At 36.1% G+C, this 24,457-nt stretch overlaps 1 protein-coding gene across 2 annotated transcripts in view; it reads left to right on the top strand.

Moving 5' to 3' along the window:
- The window catches only part of arid1aa (AT rich interactive domain 1Aa (SWI-like)), a 147,872-nt gene extending 125,734 nt beyond the window's left edge, over positions 1-22,138 (top strand). For both annotated transcript variants that reach the window (XM_039739249.1, XM_039739247.1), the window contains 13 exons: positions 1,367-1,697; positions 5,502-5,647; positions 5,798-5,907; positions 6,667-6,876; positions 7,776-7,980; positions 13,857-13,989; positions 15,111-15,280; positions 15,821-15,962; positions 16,299-16,421; positions 17,744-17,840; positions 18,032-18,860; positions 19,143-19,273; positions 19,983-22,138. In XM_039739249.1, the coding sequence (XP_039595183.1) occupies positions 1,367-1,697; positions 5,502-5,647; positions 5,798-5,907; positions 6,667-6,876; positions 7,776-7,980; positions 13,857-13,989; positions 15,111-15,280; positions 15,821-15,962; positions 16,299-16,421; positions 17,744-17,840; positions 18,032-18,860; positions 19,143-19,273; positions 19,983-21,854 (4,499 nt within the window). In that variant the 3' untranslated portion in view covers positions 21,855-22,138. The remainder of the gene's footprint in view (positions 1-1,366; positions 1,698-5,501; positions 5,648-5,797; positions 5,908-6,666; positions 6,877-7,775; positions 7,981-13,856; positions 13,990-15,110; positions 15,281-15,820; positions 15,963-16,298; positions 16,422-17,743; positions 17,841-18,031; positions 18,861-19,142; positions 19,274-19,982) is intronic.
- The last annotated feature ends 2,319 nt before the right edge of the window (positions 22,139-24,457 follow it).

The following is a 24,457-nucleotide window of genomic DNA, read 5'->3' as shown; positions in this document are numbered from 1 at the left end:
AAATGCCTTTTATAGCACACAAGCAGCAGATTGCAGTTGGATTTTTAAGATGTGGGGTATAGGTTTTTAAACTATTTTTATTTTTTTGATTAGGAGTCAATCAATACACATGAGGGATTTGAATTAGAAAAATAAAAGCATGTTTTACAGTGTTTTACAAATGCAGCCAATCAAGCTGTAGGGGAAAAAAACAAGTAAACACAAGCAGTAAAACCTATCAGATGTGTCCAGTTCAGAACTACAATATTTCCAGTTTCAGTAAATGTTCATTGTGCATGTCAGATGTGTGTTCATGACAATGAAAGTAAAGTATATCTGGTTATTGGTACTGTTTTCTGGGGGAATGATATTTGTTCTGCATTAACGGCAACTGCAGTGGATGGGAGTTTTCATGTAAATAACAGCCTATGACAAAGATGCCACAGAGCCAAATGAAAGTGTTCTGGGGTAAAATAATCATGAATAATTCAAGAAATAAAATGTGTCTGTCTCTGTTTAGTGTTGTACTGCATTTCAGTTAAAATGGTTCATAAATGTGCATTCCTGGGATGTGAAAGTAAAAAAAAAATAAACAATAAAGAATCTTAAAAACAATTTAGCTATAGGTTCCATCAACTCACTTTAAGAAGTCCCAGTACTTTGAAGCTGTAGCTTTTAGCACTTAGATGGGAGCTGTGAAGCAGCAGTTCAAAGCCTTGTGCTCTGTAGGTAACTAGGTCACTAAAGAGACTTAAATAATGAAAGCTCTCTGTTTGGTGGTTCTTGATTTTATGTTACAGCTTAACTTAGAAAATGTATACAGAACTTCAATGTTAATAGTTGCTGGATAAATGTACATATCAATAACACATAGAGCGGTCTCCCATTTCCAGTTTTGTTAGCACAAGTCCCACATTCTGCATCAAAGCCATTCATTCTTGGTAGATGGCATCTTACATTTTCCACATATTCCCTGCCTTTGCTCGTTATCTTGCACCCCAGTGTAATTACGAGTTGTACATGTTTTCTTCTGTCTCTTGCTCTGCGTCTCATTTTTTGTCATCTTAAGTCTGTTGCAGGTAAGGGTCTGCAACAGGGCTGAATTGCCTCTTGTAGTCAGTCATGTAGACACCACTTTGTATGCTATGTTTAAGTTTTAAAAAAAAAAAAAAATTGAAAATGCCAAACTCATCACGAAGTTCATCACTGTGTTGAAAACATCATCATAAAAATTTGCCCAAAAACAAAGGTATTTCATTAAATAGTGTATACATTTTTCTTTTGGCATGTGGCCTGCTTGAAAAACATATTTCAATGATAGATTTTTTTGGCGATACATTTTAAATGAATTTAAATTCCTCATCGCATTATTTTTGTTTTTCTCTAGGTTACCCAAGGCAGCCCAATTATTCACCTATGCCCAACTCAAGTTATCCTGGTCCAGGAATGACAGGCTCCATGAACCCCATGCCTGGACAAGGAGGAGGACCACCCTACACTGGGATGCCCCCAGGGAGAATGGGCCCAGGACAAATGGGTAATCGACCCTACGGGCCCAACATGGCCCCAAATATGGCTCCTAATATGGGGCCTAACATGGGTAACATGCCACCACAGGTGGGCTCTGGAATGTGCCCTCCACCAACGGGGCTCAACAGGAAAGCGCAGGAGGCGGCAGCAGCTGCTATGCACGCAGCAGCTAACTCTATACAAAACAGGTAAGTTATGTTTCTTTTTTGTAAATCAACACTTCTGCTGATAAAGTGACTTTGCCTACTGCAATATTTTATCCATGTAAGCTTACATGCACTTACAGCAAGCACCATTATAAAATTATAGAGATCAAAATGACTGTAAGATTGACACTGAAGCTTAAAACCATATTATAGCTATTGAGCTAGCTATAAAAAGCTACATTTTCCTTTTAGTAGCAAATAAATGAATTATTCTTGCCAAAAATATATATCTTTCATTGCCTTTAGTGTTCAGACATTTTGTGAATGTAATGGGGCAAAAAGATAAGGAAGTTATAATGGTACACTACTCCAATGAGAGCTGAGGCATACTTGTAAAATGAAATTATCAGTGAGAAATATCAGTGAAACAATCCCCATTGTCACAGTGTTGTGGTAAGGTTTTTTTTTTCTTCTCACCAAGGAATATTTTTACTCTTCACATTTTACTAGGGAATATTATAGAAACATGCAGCTTTAGAAAATAAGTCATTGTTCTCTGACATTTATATAAATTATGTGCTGTGGGGTTCTTCTACTGAGCTCTTTACCAACAAGCATCTACTGTATGCTAAATATACAATGCTCTCACCACATGGGTAACATTGCCCCCTCTAAACATCAGTGGGTGGAGCAAAGATGCAAAGGAGGGTGGGCAAAACTGTTCACTCTTAAAATAGCCCTTGTTTTTACTAAATCTCTATAAAGAGTTTTTTCATTTCATATTTTTTATTTCTGACATGTTAAAGCTCTTGAGCACCAGATAAGTACAATTTAAAACATGGCATTGTTTTTCACAGGAAGATTAAAGGCAAAATACAAGTTAAAATTAGCATCCCATGAGGATTACATTTTAGAATTGTCATTTCTCAGAGCACAGGTTTTTCTTTTTCCTTTTTTTTTTAATAAGAGCATTAAGATACTTCAGAAGACAGAAATAAAATGTTGCATGGGTTTCTCATAATTAATTAATCATATGCATATCCCCCCAAATATCTGATTTGCATTAAATTATCTATTCCTAAAACCAGTGTTGGTTTCAAGGCTGTCTTCACTGCAGAATCACATTTATCAAAATCAGAAAATCTTTAAATCTAGGTGGCATCACCTTTTTTAAAAATATATAAAGTAATGTATCTCAAATAATTCAGATCAACTTTAGATTACTCCTTTGTTTGTGATTTAGTAGGTATTTAAAAACCTGCAGTAATGTGCATTTCTATATACAAAACCTTGTTTAAAGATAAAAAGTAAGATCTTTAGTATTTTTAATACAACTTTTGCAGTGATCTCTTGTTTCTGTACTTGAGTGTGAATTCAGCAGCTCTACCTGAATACACTTGGTAGGTAGTTTTGAAAATGAAATAGGGTAAGTAGAAGTAGATGGTTTCCTTTATTAATTCTACAGTATTGGTATGTTTGTTTAAAAAAAAAATAGACAAGTTCATTTTCAGCTTATTTTAGACACAGTTTCAGCTTCAAGCACAAAATAAATTGAAAGTTTGGAAGAAAACAAATGTTTTTTTGTGTGTGATTTCCTAAAGCTGAAATGAAATTGAACTTTTAAATCTTTTCTGCCCCTAAACTTAACCAAAGTTCTCTCAAGTGGTAATGTTTTTAAAACTGTAAGCTCTTCCTGACGTATGGCCTGTTTAGTTTTGTCTTTTGAAACTGTGATCTTTTTCCAGCTTAAGGTCACACGGTTGAGTATCCTCAATACTACAGGCAAAATAGTAAGGTGATAGACCAATTAAAACCAAAGGTGTCATTTTCACATAAATTTAAGATCTTTGGCCATCTTCTACAAATTAATACTAAGCATTTGTATAGTTTCAATTACATCAAAGCGCTCAGCAAAATTCATGATACAACATTTATGTAGCGTATGTGTATATATAATCTATACATTATGTATTTGTGTGTGCCTATGTGTCTTTTTTGTATTAGCTGTCAGTAATAGCTTTTTTTGTAACATTGTATTTACCTTTTAAAGTTTAAAACACAGGGACTACAACAGTCTTTTATGGCTGTAGATTAAAATTGCTGATCTTCTAGAGAGGGTGTTAAGTTTATCACAACAACATTGCAAGCACTTACTAAACCCCACCCCCCACAACCAAAAGTAGGTCCCCTAACTTTTGTGTAGATCAGCTTTCCCAATAGAATGCTTATTTTAACAAAGAAATATTAAATGTAGAAGCAATGATATATTGTGGCACATGGAGCAGGGCCCAAAGGAGGGGAGTCTGTGCCTATAATTGTATCCAATCTAATTATCTCTGTTCTATGTTAGAGGTCCTAATAAGCGATAGGCTAGAAGGGAAAACTTAGGAATTGATTATCCCAGTCTCCAGAGTACAGAGTCAGAACAGCTATCAGTAACATGGTTAGGTGGCAGTCCTGCCAGTTGTTAAAGTAAACATTGGTCTATGCATCTTTTGAGTTAACTACTAGATTTAGAAAAGGGCATAGAATTCTAGGCATATTCATAAATTACTGAAGGATGCTGTCAGAATAAAAATATATATACGCTGGTTGTGGTGTTCAGCTGAGTTGGGTGTGGGTGCATGTACTTTTCCCCCCTTCTTCTCTACAGTGTTTCACTAGCACCAGGAATCATCCAGATCCCCCACACTCTTTTTTTTGTATCTCCCAGCTTTTATATTTTTTGAATGTATGCATTATCATCAACTAAAATCTTCCATTTCATGTACAGAACTGCCTTTTTCTCCAATTACAAAATATCCTTGCAATTCTGCAAAGGTCCAGTGCAATTCTGACCTCATTTTTGCATAAAAAAGCAAGCAGCTTATGTAAACGAATCCAACATTTAAAAGTGACGTCAATATGATATGTGCATACATTCATCATTTTAAATTGTAATCTGGACAAAAATTTTTAATTACCTCTCAGATAGTCTTGGACTCACAATCCCTCCTAACCCATTAACAGCTGTGTTTGGGGTTCTTCCAGAGGGTCTTAAAGTGGAGAAAGACAAACAAATTGTGATTGCATTCACTACACTGTTGGCACGCAGACTTATTCTGATAAACTGGAAGAACCCAAACTCTCCTCTTTTAAGTCAGTGGGAAACTGATGTGTTATATTATTTAAAATTGGAAAAAATCAAATACTCAGTTAGAGGATCTGTGCAGACTTTTTTCAAAACATGGCAGGATCTAATCAGTAATATTTTGAAATGATTTTATAAAGCACAGAGAATTTGTTGATTTAGGTATTTTTACAAGCCTTAAATTTTAGACCGTTTGGCTTGCTCTCTCTCTCAAGGGTGGGGATCGATCTGTTCTTAGCATAATTCTTTTTTTTTTGTAAAAACTTGATTGCTATGTATTGATTGTAATAAAATTAATAAATAATAATAAAAAAAAAATAAATTGTAATCTATATTCATATATGTTTACGTTTAAAGTAAAATGTTGGTACTCAGAACTTGCTTGCATGTTTAATATAACAGAGACAATGAAAGAGGAGAGATAATGAGAACTGACTTATCTGGTGATAGCTGGGGCTTAAATGCAAAGTAAAGTTATTATTGCTCCTCACTGTTGATAGCAGGACCCTTTGATCATGAGTAGGTGGATAAAGATGCAAGAAGGGAAAAACAATCTATACTTAAAATAAAACTTATTTTACTAAGTTTGTAAAGACTTTGCATTTTCATTTTCATATGGTATGTGTCTGTGGTTGTTTTCCTCATTTTATTGTTATCCATAACAATTTATTTTATACATTTAAAGTAATGACCTCACTAAACATGTTCAATTTCAGACCTCCTGGTTATCCAAACATGAACCAGGGTGGAATGATGGGTGCTGGTTCCCCCTATGGTCAGAGTATGAACAGCATGCCTGGAATGATGAATCCACAGGGACCACCTTATTCCATGGGTGGGAACATGGCTAATAACTCTGGAGGTGAGCAAAGCAAAAAGTTAAATGTTTTTGCTAGCTTAGGCACCATTTTTTGAAGAGCAATTTTTTTTTAATTTCTCCTCATAACATGTTATGATTTATGCTTTAAAATATATGTTAATAGTTAAATAATGGTTATTGCTTTCTTTACAGGAATGGCTCCCAGTCCTGAATTAATGGGCCTTGCTGATGTGAAACTGACTCCTGGGCAGAAAATGAACAACAAAGCAGATGGAACTACAAAAACTGAGACAAAGTCAAAGGTAGTGATGAACTTTCTGGCTGTTTAGGAAGACTTGAGCTTCAGGATCTCCTGTTTTTAACATACTTTTAACATCATAGAGCAATTGTGGATCAGCCTTTCATTTAGCTTCTTTATCTTGCTGAATTGGAACATGCAAAAGAATACTAATATGGTTGATACGATGGTGATAAAGTTGAATAACTAGACTTTACTATTTTTTAGTCTCACTTCCTCTGGTTATAAACATTCCTAAATAGATTCTCCAGTGAAAGACATGACAAGTTGGGTTACAAGAAACTTCAAAATAAAGATGTATATGCACATTTGTTGCTTATAATTGACATTTTATGTATTATATATATGTTGGGTAGACACATTTTTGTGTACTGTATTTGCCTTAAACACAAATAATGATAGCAGTTGTCAATAAATTCATAAATGACTGTCAGATGGGGATATTCAGTGAAAGAAAGCTATTGACATACTACTTTTGAATTGCTGGCATATTTTATTGTATTGAGTGGATTTCATAATGGAAGCATAATTTTTAAATGGAAACCAGATACCAGGATTTAATTGAATAGCATTTTTTTTTGCTGATGATCTGTTTTTCATTGAGTTCATATCTGGGGTTTTTATTCATTAAACTAGGTAGTCTGTATGCCTTTCATTTCTTTTTGGGAAAAATATTGTTCTAAAAGTCTTTATCATGCCATTTATGATCTCTTTAGAAAGAATTTGAAAATATTTTCGTGCTTTAAAATTTCTCTTGCTACAGAAGTCCAGTTCTTCCACTACAACAAATGAGAAGATCACTAAACTATATGAGTTGGGGGCAGAGCCAGAGAGGAAACTTTGGGTGGACCGTTACCTGGCTTTTACAGAAGAGAAAGCAATGGGGATGACTAATCTCCCTGCAGTGGGCAGAAAGCCTCTGGATCTTTTTAGACTCTACATCTCGGTGAAGGAGATTGGTGGACTTACCCAGGTATGACTAAAACTGAAGAATTTGATAGATATTAATAACCAAGTCACTGCATATCATTCCATTTAGTGGAGATGGAGGGAAGCAGCTGGTCATTAGCAGTTCTAGTAATAAATATCAATATGTAAGAGGAACTAGGACTATACATAAAAGTGCTTAGCTCACCTCATGAGGCTTGTTATGCAGTTTTGGGCATTTAGACATTTGTTACATTGTTTTAGGTAATGTTTCTTAAAATGTGTGACTTGTCATTTGAAGAAATAATATTGAGTCGTAGGACTTTGTGTGTTCTTTTTTTTGTTTGAAATGCTTTATACTAAAAATGAAAGTTATGAAGTTGGTTATCTGTGTTTCCTTTCACTGAAAACAGGCACACAGTCAGAGCTTGTAAACTATTCTGACAGTTTACCTTCAGACAACAAAATCATAACCTTGAACACAGCAGTGAGCAATTTTTTTCTCCCATCAAAAACCTGATCTGCTTATTAAAAATGTCTTAAAGTACTCTTTAATGAGTTAAGGCCCAGTGCTTCTAACACAGATTGATACATTTAACTCTACAAATGTTAAGTACATTAGTGTGTGTATAACATTTATAAACATAGCCACTGCATGGTTACAGTATATAAAAAAGATGTTACCAAGTTCCACCTTACACCTGATATGGACCATTGATGGCAAATAAGTGAAAAACAGTTAACAAAATTCCTTAAAAGATTTCTAATGTTAATCCATGGTTCTTTGCAACAGGTAAAGTCAAAATTCAGCTGACCTAGGACAGCTACCCCTTTATGTTTTGGTATTGAACAGTTTCAGAAATGAACAACTATACAAAAATTAAACACAGTTAATTTGACTAGATGAAACAGAGCCTTAAACTACAATTTCTTGTTGTTTTATAGGTAAACAAGAACAAGAAGTGGCGTGAGCTAGCTACCAGTTTGAATGTGGGAACCTCAAGCAGTGCTGCCAGTTCTCTTAAGAAGCAGTATATTCAGTGTCTTTATGCCTTTGAATGCAAGATAGAGCGTGGAGAAGATCCGCCACCCGATATATTTTCAGCTGCAGATAAGAAGAATCAGCCCAAGATCCAGCCACCATCACCGGGTAAGTTCATTCCTGGCTAAATTTACTTGCACTCAAGTCAAAATAGTATTCAAGTTCACTTGTTTACAGTACCTAGAATTCCAAGTAGTAAAATAGTTCTAGAATGAATCTTTATGGTGTTATAACCTATTGCCTGACTGCCAAGTAGTTGGTAGTAGAAGTTGCATTGGGTAAGCATGTGAAATGGGGCTGGCCTAGCAGGGTCTGTGTGTCGAAAGAGGACCTCTAAATCCCTGTATAGGTAAACTGCAACTTAAAGATGGTATGCTGCTTAAGTAATGCTTCAAATATAATCACTAGATTGGCACTGAAGAGAGAGGTTCTGTTACAGGTAAGGCCCCAATACATATTTTATTGGAAAATACGGAATCTAGCAAGATCATGTTTGCTTACTGTTTTAAGTGTAAATTAAAAGAGTGCTAAAGAGTGCATGGACACCTAAAGCCTCTAGAGAATTGTGGGGCGGACTTTTGGAAGGTATTCCTGGCCTTGGACAAAAATTGAAAGGTAGCCTCAGGGTGGAGGTTAAAGTCAACTGTCTGCCAGTGACACATTAATCCTGCCCTTCAGAGGAGAGTTGGAGCAAAGGCTAAGCTACTACGGAACTGGCATAGAGAGAGAACATTTAGAATACAGAAATTGATGATAAGAGTGAGTGAATTGTGTTGTTTTGTTATTAGGCAAATAAGTATGAGCCATTGTACCACCTAAGAGTTAAGATTCAAACCTGGTTTAGCCTTTCTCTCTCTAACTTGGGCAGCAGGGATTTTTTTTTGGTTTCCTTTGACACTTGGGTCATTTAGAAGTAAGCTGTCATTGTTCTCAGGTTAGTTGCTCTTTGATACATTGGCACCCAGTTTAAGTCCATTGGGACCTCCTTGTGAATACAGGTATTTGTCCCAAACAACTTAAGCTTTTAGTTGGGCTCTACTTTAACTACACAAGCTATTACTTCCCAGATTGTGTATTTTGGTGTCAATCCAGAAATTAAGAAACTGGGTTTTCTAAATTTCGATTGCTCTAGCAAGTACTAATTTAGTAATCAACCTGGTAGTTATGACATTGAAATAACTGCCGCCTTTCTGCATTCAGGTTATCCTGGTGTTCTACTCTGGCTGTCATTAATTGTGAAGAACAACAGTTTAAAAAGTTACACCAGTTTAAGGGAAAAAATAACTTGCTAGTTGTAACTGGTTGAAATTAAAACTGTACAGCAACAGAAATCCTGTCTGGACTGAACTTTAGAACCTCTGTTTTGTAACAGTAATATTTGGGAAGCACAAGATTTGCGTGAGGTTAAACTGAATAAACAATCCATGATATATCTTTTGTGTTTGTATATACTGAATACACAAAGCAGATGAATTTGTTTATTAAAATTTTAAATGAAATCATGTTGTCTAAAATATACATATCTGAAATTCCTTTTGAAGAGTTATGTGTGGAAATATATCCTGGTGATAATGTGTCCAAGATAATTTAGAAATTTATAAAATGGAAATGTAGTACTTAAAAATACTCCATGTTGCGTGCTGCCTGTGTTTAGGCAAGATGATTTTCTTAGCAGACAATTTTAGTGTCATGAATTCCCTAGGAACTAGTGCTGAATATTAAATCATAAATGACAGAGATGTCCTATGAGGAAAACTGTGTCATGTGTGTGCCTTCTATTTATTTAGACCAGTACCTTACCATACCTGACAATCCCTTCCCGATGCATTATAGGGAATCCCTGCTTCATGGTGATAGAAATGTGATTTATTTTGTGAGAAAAGTTGGAGTTAAATGTGCATTGATGGGAACAAATGACCTGGCTGTGACCCCTTTGTTTATACAAATTAATGAATAGAAGGCATGAGTCATCAGACACTGCATAGTAATAGCAGGAAATCAGCAGAGGGAAGAGATGAGCTTGTGTGCTCCACTTAGGACAAGTCCTTGAGATGCAGTGACTGGCATCAAGACCTGAAGTTATTCTGTTTAGTTTGTTCTTAATCTATCAACTTTCTGATGTCTCTAAGTTTTGGAATTCAAGGACAGCTGGTAGCAGTCTGAATTTTATTCACTCTGAACTATCTAAAAGTAAAAAAAAATCCATGTATAAAAGCTGCATTTAATGTAATTGGAACAACCCTTGCAGCTGACCTCTGTATCCAGAATGACTCACTGGAGGTAATTAACTATAAGGTGGGATCGGACACAGGGAAACTAGTTCAACCATGTAGCATTTGTATATCTGCTTCATAGGTGCTTTGAATCCTTGCCTATACAGTAAGAGCAACTTCCACTCCTCCTCCTGACATTTTCTTCATCTCCTGTTTCTCTGTATATTTTATTCTATTGAGTGACTTATCCCTCTTTACTGCCAGCATGATAGAAACCCTGTCCTAGGTAACAACCTCTTTCAAGCTAAGTATCCTATTACAGTACTTTTTTCCCCAGACATTAGAATGTGTGTTAAATCAGGAATTGCTTATTTTTGAAATGTAATGTTAGTTTTTCATCCACTACACCATCATTAAAGTGACATTGATGTCTCATTTTCAGATTTCAATTGAATAACTTCTGCAGTCTTAAAAAAATGTGCATTTTTTTTTCTTTTTTAAAGAAGGCATTTAATTTGATTAGGTTGCTGTAACAGGTGCATGCAATTTTCAGGTTCAGATCACTAGTGAAATTAAGGGATAGTACATGTTTACTTGGCATTTACTTATTGGACACTATTTGAATATTGATTTTTAGCCATTTCCTTAAATGTGCTGGTTAATTTAACAATTCAAGTTTAATTTTGCAGTGTTTTTATTTCTAATGTTATTTTGAATAAGTATATTTTGAAATCCATAAAAAAAGTGAAGCTATTTAATTTTTATTAAGGTAAATTCGGCAAAGATGTAGCAAAGTCTTAAAATGGGACAAACTTTCATACATAGTGTTCTTGAAAAAACTGAAGTTATATGAGATATTAATATGAGAGCAAAATCTCTGAAGAAAGTCAGAAATGGTTTAAAGGTTTTCAGAGCCTTTTGCATACAATGGAAAAGTGAGCCTTTATGCCTTTCCTTTAAACCAGTAACAGATTAGTTGAGGTGGAAGAAAAGTAGATACAATATGCAAAAATCAAATAAGTACCCTTATGCTTTAGTGTTTTTTCTTTTCTCCACTTGTTATGAAATTGGAAAACTTGCAGCGGCTGCAGGGGTTATTTATTGTACAGACACTCACTGAAGTAGCTCTTACACTTGTCCATCACTAATATCTCTTACTTTAACATACTTCTCAAATCGACTGACTTTTCTGGTTCCAGATACTGTGGCTGTAAAACCCTATTTAGTGCATTGGAATCTCCTTCATTATTTAGCATGGTCCTGTTTCTTGCTACTGGGGCACAAAAGTTGAATGTCTCTACAGCAATAATAGTAATAGTTTTTTACATTCATATGGTGCTTTTCTCACTCTCCACGCTTGGAGGACCTGGAATGCAAACCAGTGATCTCCTTACTGGGAGGCAACAGTGCCACCACTGTGCCCTACCTTTGTGGATTCTGCTGTCCCCTATATTCCTCAGTCTTCACTCAGCTTGAAAGGTCACATCTTCAAGATGATCACAAACTTCCCGTCACATCTGTTTTCTGAGGAATAAATGCTGCTGTTTATGTGGTGGTGGGTCTTTTACCTATCACCAGTTTTCAATTGCCTCCCTTTAATTCAGTTGGAAAGGAAAACGCATTGCAAATAACAAGAGACAACAGCTAGTCCAACTAAACTGGTGTGTGTTTTTTTTCAGCTATGTACGTATATTATTTATTAAGTAGCTTATTTAAATAAAATGGTTAAGACAAGAAAAATGCAGAAGGCGAATAATCTAAAGGAAGTAAAAGTGTTTTTTTTTGTTTTGTTTTTTGTGTTTTCAACCTAGTACTTTTTTATATTGTTGGGTTTTTAATTTAGGCTGCATGTTATTTCCAACTCAACAGGATAACATTTCACAGAGTAGAGTATAGTATATTGTGTAAATCAGAGGAATTGTTTTTCAGGTAAGAAATTGGTTGACGGAAAAGTCTGCAGTCTGTCTTCAGAAGTAATTCAGAAATCATTGCATACCGGTAAAATTCCTTTCCAAGTTACCATACATCCTTTTATTTAAAAAGTGATCAGGTTGACCTAGTTATTAAATACCTGTATCCCAGTCAGAATATTGAAAGCAGTTATTAAATGTAAGACTGAGAAATCCATATCTAGTTAAGATTGATTACAACTATTTCAACTACTCTTATTAAGCTACCCCTTTAGAGGGCAGAGATTAAGCTACCACAGATGGGCACAATGGTACATTGTGCAAATGGGTACAGAAAGGTTCCAAGCTTAGAAAAAATTTACTACTTTGAGAGGACATTTCACAAATTAGGTGATGTTGCAAATAAGATACAAATTCAGTGCTGGTGAGGATTTTTTTTTAAATTATTTATATATTTTAGATGAAAATCTTTACAGATAAGCTTGGCTGTGTATATAAGTGATAAAGAATGGTAATAGGATGTTGGTTACATGGCATGTTTGTAGTTCAAGTCTAATGATTGTGTAAACCATGTACTGCACTAGTGGGGACACCTCTGGGCTGTTGATAGTAGTGTTGATCTCTACATTATAAGAAAGATTTGTAAAAAAGACAGAACTAGTGAATGTTTAGAGAATAGATAATAGACTTGTTGCAGTCCAGCAAATGATGGACTACGGAGAAAGTTTGAAGTATTTGAATATTTACTGCTTAAATGAAGAGGCTGGGATAGAATTGTTTAAAAATAAGGTAGATGACATATATTAATTGAAAAGTACTTCTTCCTTTTAGATGTTGTCACACAGGTTGAAGAATATATTTTGGTTTTTTTTCCATTCCTTGTCTTAAATTTTAGTTGAATGGACTTATTTCCATTGTTGCATAACATCATCATGGAAGAACTCCTTAAAATTAATAGAGTCTGAAGGTAGTAACTCTATATTCTTGGTAACTATCTAATATAAATTTAAAGTTTCAAGATTAAGGAAACTGAGCAGGTTGTTTTGACAAAGTGACTTGTACAGAGTTGTAGTTGTTCAGAGGATGTGATCACATTGTCTATATGCCTCTAAAAGTTCAGATTCTTAGAGAACATAGGATAAAGAAGGCAGAACAAAATTATTATAACCCTACATTGGAAAAGATGACCATAGCATATTGTCTTTAAAGTATCTATTACCTAAGAACCATATTTTGAGATGTAAGTGTAGAAACAAGATTTCTAGTAAATTGGTATGGTGGTATTGACTGGAGTTCACAATAAAACACAAAAGTTACATTTCCTATGATAACTAGGCAGGTGTTTTTTTTGTTACCTTCTTATGTAGCTTCAAAGTATTTACTTATAACCTATTAATACATCTTGAAGTTGGGTAGTACTGTGCTCCTATCTCCTTTTGTTCTTTGTCGTTTTAATACTTAATCTGTGAGCAATGTCTGCACCAGATGGAGTAACATTTTGAGATGAGCAATTTGATATTCTGCCCTACATTGCTTGAATATCAACATATCATACTCGAAGAATTTCACCCAATTTCCATAACTCAAATAGAAAAATGTGTATAATCTAAAGCTAAGGGTAAAAATTAAACTTCCACTACAAGAAATAATCCAAGGTGTTTCAAAATTTTTCACAAATGTTAGGAAACGTTTCTTCACACACGTACTGTTGAGGTGGAGATGTTGTACCATTTAATTTTGATAAAGGATTGTGTCTGTTAATTAATGTAGCCACTGTCAGTTAACATATCCTTAACTTTCTCCTAGCACCTTCATCATGCCTTGTCCTGTTGTGAAATTATATTTTGTACTTTCTTTACAGCTGGCTCAGGATCTCTTCAAGGACCTCAAACTCCCCAGTCCACAAGCAGTTCAATGGCAGAAGGAGGTGATCTAAAACCACCAACTCCAGCTCCTACTCCAATTAATTTGATGCAGCCCATGCCGGGCGTCCGGTAGGTTTTAATATCTAGTCCACATAACCTTTTTTTATAATAAGTTTTAATTTTACCCTTTTTGTTTTTTGAGAAAACCCCTTGAGTCTGTTCTTCCCACCTAAAATGTGTTTAAAAAGGTGACTACTGGGACATAACATGATTTTTATTTTGTTACATGTGCTAATTTTACTGTGGCAGTACAGTGTAAGGATTTGGACTAATATTTGGATATAACCAAATTGCGTAAGGGCAAGAACTATATAATATAAAGTATGCTTACATTGTAAGAATGGATATAACAATGGTAAATTCTTAATGTATATTTGTAATGGCTGTGTATGTGTAAACCTGCACATTGAGTAGAGTTTTATATTCATGGTTCAGCCTACAATAATGCCTCCTAGAATTGTAGTGCACACGATCCTCCTGCTGTACAATTTATTTTGTTTAGGTTGTCATGTTAATTTTAATGTTAATATTTGATATTGAATATGCACACACAGACTTTCCTCATACTCATTCTTGGTATTTTTTTTTAATGATCTCATTTTAAGTGTTTAAGTTCTCTGTTTAATATTTATGATTTCATATGAGTTTTATGAAGCAAATACTTTACCATTAAAGTTGAGTTGGCTTATTAAAGAAAACAAATGCCAGTAGCCCCACCAATATACTATGTCAGCTTGTAGTTTACAACTATATTGTCTAATAAAGAGATTTCTGTCCTACCTGTTTTATAACACACTCCAGCTATGTATTTAAAGATGAACTTCCTGTTTACATAGTAATTCAACATTGCCTTCTTGTACAGGTGGTTTTGTTTATATCTGCTGATTTTTATCTACTTCATCTATTTTGTAATCTTATGTTGAAAGTCATAAAGGCTTACCTGTTGTTATCTTACATTTTTTTAAATAATCAAGAATGAAAATATATTGTTTCCTTAATATATTCAGTAAAGCTTGCATTTAAATCTTGGAACATGCAGTAGATACATGTTCTAAAGCAGTATTCTTTCTGTATTGTGGTGACAAGAAATGAGGAAAAAAATGGTAAATTTTTGAAGTTATATTTAATAGTTACTGCTCAGTCAACCCCCACTAGTATCCCAATTTGAAATATGGTTTAAAATGTTTTAGGAGCAGCATGGTCAATCTGCAGGATCCGTTTGCAGAAGGCAGTGATCCGGCATTCCAGAGGCGAAGTGCGATAACTCCAAATTCTGGTTACCAGCCAGGTATGGCCAATCAAGAGATGAGCCGGATGCCATATGAGCCTAATAAGGATCCTTTTGGTGCCATGCGTAAAGGTACACAAAAAAGATTTTTTTTTTTTTTTTCCAGTAGATATTTTTTAGAAATATACATCATATTGAAGATTAATCTTCAAATTTAATTTTACTTGGTGTAGGACAGCCTTTTACCTCTGAACAAATCACTGTGGTATACTATTTTGAAAATGTTTTATATTTAAGATGAAGGTTGCCTCTTGGTATTAATGTTTTGATTAGAAATGTAAACCAGCACATATAAATGTCTTACTGTCAAAAAGTAATTATTGAACTTTACATTACTACTTTCTTTAGATTATACCATAACCTTCTGAATTGTCTAACCTCCCAGCTATCAGTTTTCTTAATTTGCGAATTCCAATTCAGTGTTGTATTGAGTAGAATAGAAGCTTTTCTTGTCAGTAATATGTACTGTGGGTGTCTAAAATAGCTAAATAGGTTTTTCATATTTGTGATGGTTGCTGATTATTTCTTTCAAGTTTTGACAAAATGCTCAATAAAAAAAGGTTTTACATTGTGAAAATATGTATTTTCTTGCTGTTTTTTCCTAAAATATAGGTGGTGAACAGTTCATGTCTCCAGGTCAGGGTCCTAACAGTGGCATAAGTGAGCAGTATAACAGGGTTCCCTCAGGGTCCATGGGAAATATGTCACTAGGACAGCGGCAGCCATATCCTTATGGGCCAGGGTATGATCGAAGGTAAATAATACATTCTTAAGCAGAGTTTAATCCTGACAAGATTCAATTTAAATTCCCATTGTAAAACCAAAGCAGGTGGGCTTGAATTTACAAGCTCCACACACTTGCAATTGCTCAGGGTTTCAAACTTTGCCTTATGCAGCTGTGAGAATGCAGCATGAACTGTTGTTACCATGTAGCCCTCCTGAGAAAATGCTTTTTTTTCAGCTTTTACTTAGGATTTTCTTCAATGTCTTGCCTTTTAATAGTTTCAGTAGAAAAAAGCCCGTTATTTATTATCTTGTGCATACATTATTGTTCCCATATTTATTTTTATGTATTTCTTTCTTTATACAGACAAGAACCTGGAATGGGCCCTGAAGGGAGTATGGGGCCAGGGGGACCACAGCCAAACCTTATGCCTTCCAATGCTGACTCTGGGATGTATTCGCCAAATCGCTACCCACCTCAGCAGCAAAGGTATGTACTGGCAATACCTTAAACTAGTGTAACTTCAAACTAAATTTACAGTGCATTTAATGCTGGACATTGCTTAAATTATCAATGACATGAGATACATAACTAGCGACTAGCAGAACGTCTTCAAATTTATGTGGATTATAAATGGTAGTGGGTGGGCACAGATCTGGATGAGCATTCATCTTTTAATGCTCAGTTTTTACAGCATATGTTTGGAAAAACACTGATGCCCAGAGGGAAGAAGGTAAGATTGCAAGAGTATGTGGTCTGAGAATTTTGCTTAAAACAAATGTACAGCAGTAGCCTTAATTGTATCTTTGATGTATGATCTTGAGACCATTTTTTGGTACTTTTCATAACATTTTCAGTCATTGCAAATACTAGTTGACATGTTTCCAGTTTTGAATACAATCAAAACTTGCGAAGTTAGAAATAAAATGTTTAGTTAGTGAATTTATTTGCAGTATGCAGACAGGCATCAAAATAAATTATATCCAAGTTCTTAAAGATTGAAACAGCATCTAGTACTGGACAAATTCTAATGTTCTGGTAATGAGTTTTGATTCTTACACTATTGCTACTGTGAAATAACAGTGTGTTTTCAAAATATTTATGTGAACCAGTTTTCTAAAAATGACACCTGTTGTATAGAGCTGCTCATATTTAAATTACATATTGAGAAGACATTAGTAGGTGCATCTATAATATACCTATATCAAAAGTTATTCTTTACTACATTGTTTATCTCCTTTTGGTAGTCTAAAACTATTTTATTGCATAGATAATAGCATTTTAATATAAATATAAACTTCAAGTTAGATTGCTTTATAGTCACTCCTTAATACCTTTATTAAATTAGTTTTCACACAAAAGGCAATGGGACTATAAAAGTGTTAATTTAGAAAACAATTCTGAACTTTTAATTTATGAACAGATATTTTGTTAATCTTGTAAAGATGGATTTCAAAATACCATTGGTGAACTGGTTGGGTGTATTACATTTCCAAAGTAAATGAAGTTAACCAAAACAGTAAAAGACTTAAGAATTTATGTTAGCGCATTTTGTATGGTTTATGATTAACCAATATTTTTGGTTTTGCAGTCTTCCAGAGTTAAAAAGATTGTTTCCTTAATTAGGCTTTTAAACCTAGTTTGAGGGTAAAACTAACAGAGTATTAAGTATTTTCCTCATTTTGTTCTCTAGTATGAACCAGACTAGTTTGATTGATAGGAAATCTGCATGTAAAAATCAGATTTATTGTTCAGTTTCTTACTATATTTTTGTTCAGTTTGTGGAGCTGACTTTTATGTTGTTTTTTTAGGCACGATTCCTATGGTAATCAGTACCCAGGTCAAGGAGCGCCCCCTGGTGGTCCATATACAAATCAGCAGCCAGGAATGTATGCTCAGCAACAACAGGTAAAGTGCCTTGGGCAAAAGTTGTCATTTGTGCTTAGAATTTAATCATTTTTGCTTATTGCATGATGTAAAAATGTTTGATAAGTGTGAAATTTGCAGCACAAGCTTACATGATTAGCTTGGAGCAAATAGGAAAGTTTTACTGGTGACATTAGTATTCAGTTGACATGTTTTCTGTTTTTTTTTCCCAGAACTATAAGCGCCCAGTGGATGGGGGTTATGGTCCACCTCCCAAGAGACATGAGAGTGAGATGTACAATGTACAATTTACTGGTGCACAACAGCAGCAGCAGCCCGCATCGGCACCTCCTGCACAACAAGAAATGTATAATCAATATGGAAATGCCTACCCTGGTGCAGAAAGACGGCCTCCAGGATCTCAGAACCAATTCCCTTTCCAGTTTGGCCGAGATAGAGTACAGGCCACGGCTGGGCCAAACTCCCAGCCTACTGTCCCACCTCCAATGATGGGCAGTCCCATGCAGTCTACGCAAGATGGTCCTCAAAGCAGTATGTGGTCAAGTCGGAATGAAATGAGCTACAACTTTCCAAACCGGCAGGGTCCTGGGGCGCCAGCACAGGGTCCTGGCTATCATAGTATGAACCGGTCAGAGGAAATGTTGCCTTCTGACCAAAGGATGAACCATGAAGGACAGTGGCCCAGTCATGTAAACCAGCGCCAACCCCCCTATGGCCCATCAGGTCCTGTACCGCCCATGACCCGACCTTTGCAACCAAACTATCAGACTACCCCCGCCATGCAGAACCACATTCCGCAGGTCTCCAGTCCTGCCCCCATGCCACGTCCGATTGAAAATCGCACATCTCCAAGCAAATCGCCTTTTCCACATTCAGGGATGAAGATCCAGAAAGCTGGGCCACCTGTTCAAGCCTCACATATCACTCCTGCTCCTGTGCAGCCTCCATTGATACGGAGGGATATCACCTTTCCTCCTGGATCTGTGGAGGCAACACAGCCTTTGCTTAAGCCACGACGTCGATTGACTGCAAAAGAGATTGGTAAGCAAGATTCTTATGAAGTAAACTGTTTACATCAATGAAACATCAGCTTTTTCTTTTATATATATTTTTTTTATTATTGTTTTATTTGAAGAAAGTAACATTCCATACAATCAAGTCAAACTTAACAAACCAGAGTTCAAGCATTTTTCCTTTAGAATAAGTCTCAAGTGTTACAAAATGTTAATGTTTATATGTATTATTTAAGTATTGGTTTCTCTGTTTTGTCTTATATTTTTGTATAAGTGTGCCTCTCACAATTTTGTTTTTCCTTTCTGAAAGGAACCCCAGAGGCCTGGAGAGTGATGATGTCTTTAAAGTCTGGTTTGTTGGCTGAGAGCACCTGGGCATTAGACACAATTAATATTCTACTGTATGATGACAACAGTATTGCTACGTTCAATCTGTGTCAGGTAAAGATACTAGCATTACTTCAGAAATTGTATTCAGGATCCACTCGGGTTAGAAGCTGTGTTTAATTCTGTAAATATGCATATGACCAAGACTTTTACATCAAACAACATTTTACCTTTAACCCTACTATGTTTAACATGTTTATTAAATTATTGTACATTTGGTTGAAGCATAATTTTCACAGTTAGAAAGTTTATAGCACTGGTCTTCACTGTCTTGTGCTTTTTTTCCCTCAGATGTAAATCTCTACTTATGCAGGCTATACTGTGAGAAGGCCATAAGAATATCTTGAAGTCATAAAGTGGCTGACTTTTTAAATAAAAGCATATGTGTATATTAGTTTTTTTTATTTGCAGTGCATTAGTTTACCTAACAGACATTCCATTAGTCTACAATATCTGTATATGAATGATTTACTGTGTTATACTTTTTAGATGAACTATGCAGCTGAAATTGTGAGTTTTATTGAAATTCTTCCTTGATATTTTGTTAGATTAGTCATATTTCTTAGCAGTTGTAGAATTGTTTTCATTGTTTGGTTTGTGACAATATATGGAGCGGTCATGAGAATTTGTTAACTTGATCTTCATTATTCTATTATCTGTTAATTTGAGATATCAACAGCAAAATATTAGTAACATTTGTTTTGTGGAACCCTTGCTTCAAGCCCCTGTCACTATTAAATCTCTCTCTCTCTCTCTTTTATAGTTGCCTGGATTTTTGGAGCTACTTGTGGAATACTTTAGGCGTTGCCTCATTGAAATTTTTGGCATTCTGAAGGAGTATGAGGTAGGGGATCCTGGCCAGAAGACATTGCTGGATCCAGACTGTCTGGATCATGATCGTGCATCAGGTTCTGAATATGAGGAAGAGGAGGAGATGATGGAGGATATCGATGATGATGATGATGAGCAGCAGGCGGTGGAGCAGCAAATGGAAGTTGAACCACCACAGGAAGAGGTCAAGCTACAAAAAGAGGAGGAGGAGGGGGAGGAGGAGGAGGAGGAGGAGGAGCAGCAAAGCAGTGCTGAGAATGAGCAGGAAACAGCAACAAAAGATTCTGAGCCTAGTGGACTTACCCAGGAGTCCAGTAGCGAGCAAAAGCCTAAACAAGCCAGCAAATTTGACAAACTGCCTATTAAGATGGTACGTAAAAATGACCCTTTTGTGGTTGACTGCTCAGATAAGCTAGGCAGACCACAAGAATTTGACAGTGGCTTGGTGCACTGGAGTATTGGTGGTGGAGATACAACAGAACACATTCAAACTCATTTTGAAAGCAAGACAGGACTACTGTTTTTCCGTAAGAGAACATCATTTGTTGCCAAGCTCTTCCCAAGCAATCATAAGAAATCCTCAGTGGTCGATGGAATTAGATCCACTGGGGAATCTGGAGATAAAGTAAAAGTTTCCACTGATCAGCCAACTGGGAAGAGCTTTACAGCCACTATTGATGATGTGCTCTCGGCTCGTCCTGGGTCTGTGACGGAAGAAGCAGTGAGAGGGGTTCCAGAGGGCCACAAAGAAAATAGTAAGTTTCCATTTAGCATGAACCCTAGTCAGAATCACCACAACATCAAAATTCTTGAAGATGAACCTCATAGCAAGGATGAAACTCCACTAAGCACCATTGCTGATTGGCAGGACTCATTAGCCAAACGTTGCATATGTGTCTCCAATATCATTCGCAGCCTCTCTTTTGTGCCTGGCAATGATTTAGAGATGTCAAAACACCCAGGCCTCCTCCTGATTCTTGGTCGACTTATCCTACTACATCATGAACACCCTGAACGTAAACAAGCTCCACTCACCTATGAAAAGGAAGAGGAGGAGGATGAGGGTGTGAGTTGTGATAAAGACGAGTGGTGGTGGGACTGCCTAGAAATGCTGCGAGAAAACACATTGGTCACCCTGGCTAACATTTCAGGCCAGTTGGACCTTTCATTGTACCCAGAGAGCATCTGTTTACCTATCCTGGATGGTTTGCTCCACTGGGCAGTTTGCCCATCTGCTGAAGCTCAGGACCCCTTTCCCACGCTTGGGGTTAATGGTGTACTCTCCCCTCAGAGACTTGTCTTGGAAACGCTGAGTAAGCTCAGCATCCAGGACAACAACGTGGACCTCATCTTGGCCACTCCACCTTTCAGTCGGCTTGAGAAGCTCTATGGTACTCTTGTTCGCCTGGTGGGCGAGAGGAAGATCCCTGTGTGCCGGGAGATGGCCGTTGTGCTCCTTGCCAACCTGGCTCAAGGTGACAGCTTAGCAGCCAGAGCTATAGCTGTTCAAAAGGGGAGTATTGGCAACTTGCTGGGCTTCCTGGAGGACAGCCTGGCAGCCACCCAGTTCCAGCAAAGTCAGCCTAGTCTCCTTCACATGCAGACACCCCCTTTTGAACCCACGAGTGTGGACATGATGCGCCGGGCAGCCAGAGCACTCCATGCCATGGCCAAAGTGGAGGAAAATCACTCAGAGTTCACGTTATACGAGTCGCGGCTTTTGGACATTTCAGTGTCTCCCCTCATGAACTCTCTGGTGTCCCACGTAATTTGTGATGTACTGTTTTTAATTGGCCAGTCATGACAGCCGTGGGATACTCTTCTGATTCCCTTTTGTGTGTCTGTTGCGCGTGAGTGGAGAAAACTTAGAGAAAACTGACTGTTTTTGTCCTTTTTATTTATGCAAAAACACCTCGGATTCCACTGTCTGCCCTCACCCTGCTTCTCACAACGGAAGGATATCATGAAGTAGTTGTGGTTTTTAAAAATTATAAAAAATGAGTAAGATACGGATTGAAATCTTGTTCTAGGAGAGTGTTTGCTGCCTAATGGGAACTTTTTTAATAAAAAAAAAAAAACAAAAAAAACTGTAACCAAAGTTACTGTGTCGTTTACAGTGAGTTTGGGTAGTAAATGTGCCCTGGCTCTCCAATTGGGGCATGGAAAATACAATTTTATGGTTCATATTTGGAGGCTATACAGACTTCTGGACTTTCATGTGGTATATTTGCTGTAACTTGGATGCTATATATTCAGTCTACAGAACCAGGTTACCAGCTGTGAACAGATGTCTTGAAATGGGAGGCCTGTGCAGTAGATTGTAGGACTTTTCTGTACTGTACACCTTAAATAAAACTGTAAACATACTGTAATAATACTGTTTCACACTGAGAAAGCGCTGGCTCGGCAGCAAACTGTAGTTTTTAAAAATGTTTTTAGTTAACGCGTTGAAGAGAAAAAAAGGCTTTCCCCCCAAAGTATCGTGTGAACCAACAACACCCTGACCTCTTCTTCTCTTATCCCTTGATTGTATGAATTTACCCTTCTAAAGAAATCACCTCTTAAAACTGGTTTTCAACTTTAGCTGCAGCTTTGCTGCAATGTAAATATGATGTTGTACATTACACTCTCACCCTCTGGAGCTTGTCACCTTTTTAATCTTGGAAGAAATAAAGTTACACAAGTTGAATTCCCTGCTTTGAGTCCCGCCATGTGCTAATTTAAACTTCCCCTCCCTTTGGCCTGTCTGTTTCCCAAATGGGTGATATGCGGGGCTGGCTGTGCGTGAAAAAGCTGTAGTGTTTTTAGAGACTGCAGCTCATGGTTTATTTACTTTCTAATCAAGGGGAGGGGGGAGTTTTAGGTTCAGATGAAGCTCCTGATACAAAAACAGAGAACCTGATGAAGAAACACAATTTGAGATTTTTTTTCAGTGATATGAATTCTGCATATTTGTATTTCAGACGATGTAGCTAAAAACTTGATGTAAATTCCTCTTTTTTCCTTTTTTTGGCTTAATGAATATCATTTATTCAGTATGAAATCTTTATACTATATGTTCCACGTGTTAAGAATAAATGTACATTAAATCTTCGTAAGACGTTTGTGATGGTTTTATTCTTTTGATGAATGTGTTTATTTTGTTGTTTTTTTTTTGTATTTATTTATTTAAAGATCATGTTCATTGTGGGTTGTTTAAAACATTTTGTCAGTATTTGCCACATACCTCTACTTTTTCCCCAGCCTTCACTTTTGTTTGCTCAGAACTTTTTCTTTTTTTTAAACTTTGTGTGTTTTTCTTCCTATTTTTGGAAAGGAATATTTTACACAAATATATTTGATCATAAAACTGGTCAAATTATATATTCACTATTTGTGTACTTTATGAAAAATTGAATGAATTGTCCAGCATTCTTCTGTAAATATACCTTTCATATTAACACATTTTAGTTGTTTTGTAATGCAACATTTTTGTCTGATTCTTAGCATTGAGAAAACAACCAAGGATATTACATTCTGCTTAATTGGTTTTTAATATTTTATTTTTTATGTATATTATCTGAATTATAAACTATTTTGTATTGGGGTTGGGGGCACGGATGGGTTTCATTTCTTTATGCCTCATGTAGTTTTTTCAGGGCACAGTGCATTTTACATTGATGGTGAAACAACATGGAATACCAGCCAGTGAGTAGAGTTTCATTTTAATGTTTGGATTATTTTGAATCATAGGTCACACGTCATCCATTGCATCAATTTTACTCCTTATGTGAGATGATTTTGTGTTGCCTTTTGCTTTCTGTGTCAATTGTGGAATTTCACTTTCCCTGAAAATTTTATTACTGCTTTCCAAATTGTCTCAAAATCAGCATCAGGTTATGTTGTCATGTATGAGTCACAATTGTGTTTATTGACAGTTCAACTCTTGTAGGGCCTTTTATACTGTGTTATTACCTGCAATGAAGTTGAGAGGTAGCGTCTTTTCGCTATAAGGCCACATTGTACTAAAAATATTTTAATTGCTAGAGCTCTATGAACAAATTGTGGCTCTTTCCCAGTATGTGTTAGTCATTTGAGTGATAATGGTACCACGCAGCAGTGCTGCTTTACAATTACAGAAGTATAGGTGCAGTTCTCTGCCTGGTCACTCACTTTGTTTCCTCTGGATACTCTGGTTTTGTGTATTTTCCCAAAAATATGTGCCTGTTAGGTTAGATAATTTTTAATTCACTTGGCATGAGTGTGCTTATGCTAATACTCCCTACAGTTAACTGGGTTTCAATCTGGGGTTTCTTCTGGCCTTACTACTACTGTCTGAATGTTTACCACGTTTGGCTTGCTAAAAAAAAAACATTATTGGAAAAAGTATCTTCATAAATGTATCAAAAAACTTTGTCTTGCACTAAT

This window comes from Polypterus senegalus, chromosome 17 (assembly GCF_016835505.1).
Source record: "Polypterus senegalus isolate Bchr_013 chromosome 17, ASM1683550v1, whole genome shotgun sequence".
Lineage (NCBI taxonomy): Eukaryota > Metazoa > Chordata > Cladistia > Polypteriformes > Polypteridae > Polypterus > Polypterus senegalus.
Note: the sequence above shows the minus strand (reverse complement) of the source record. Positions and strands in the feature narration are given on the sequence as shown.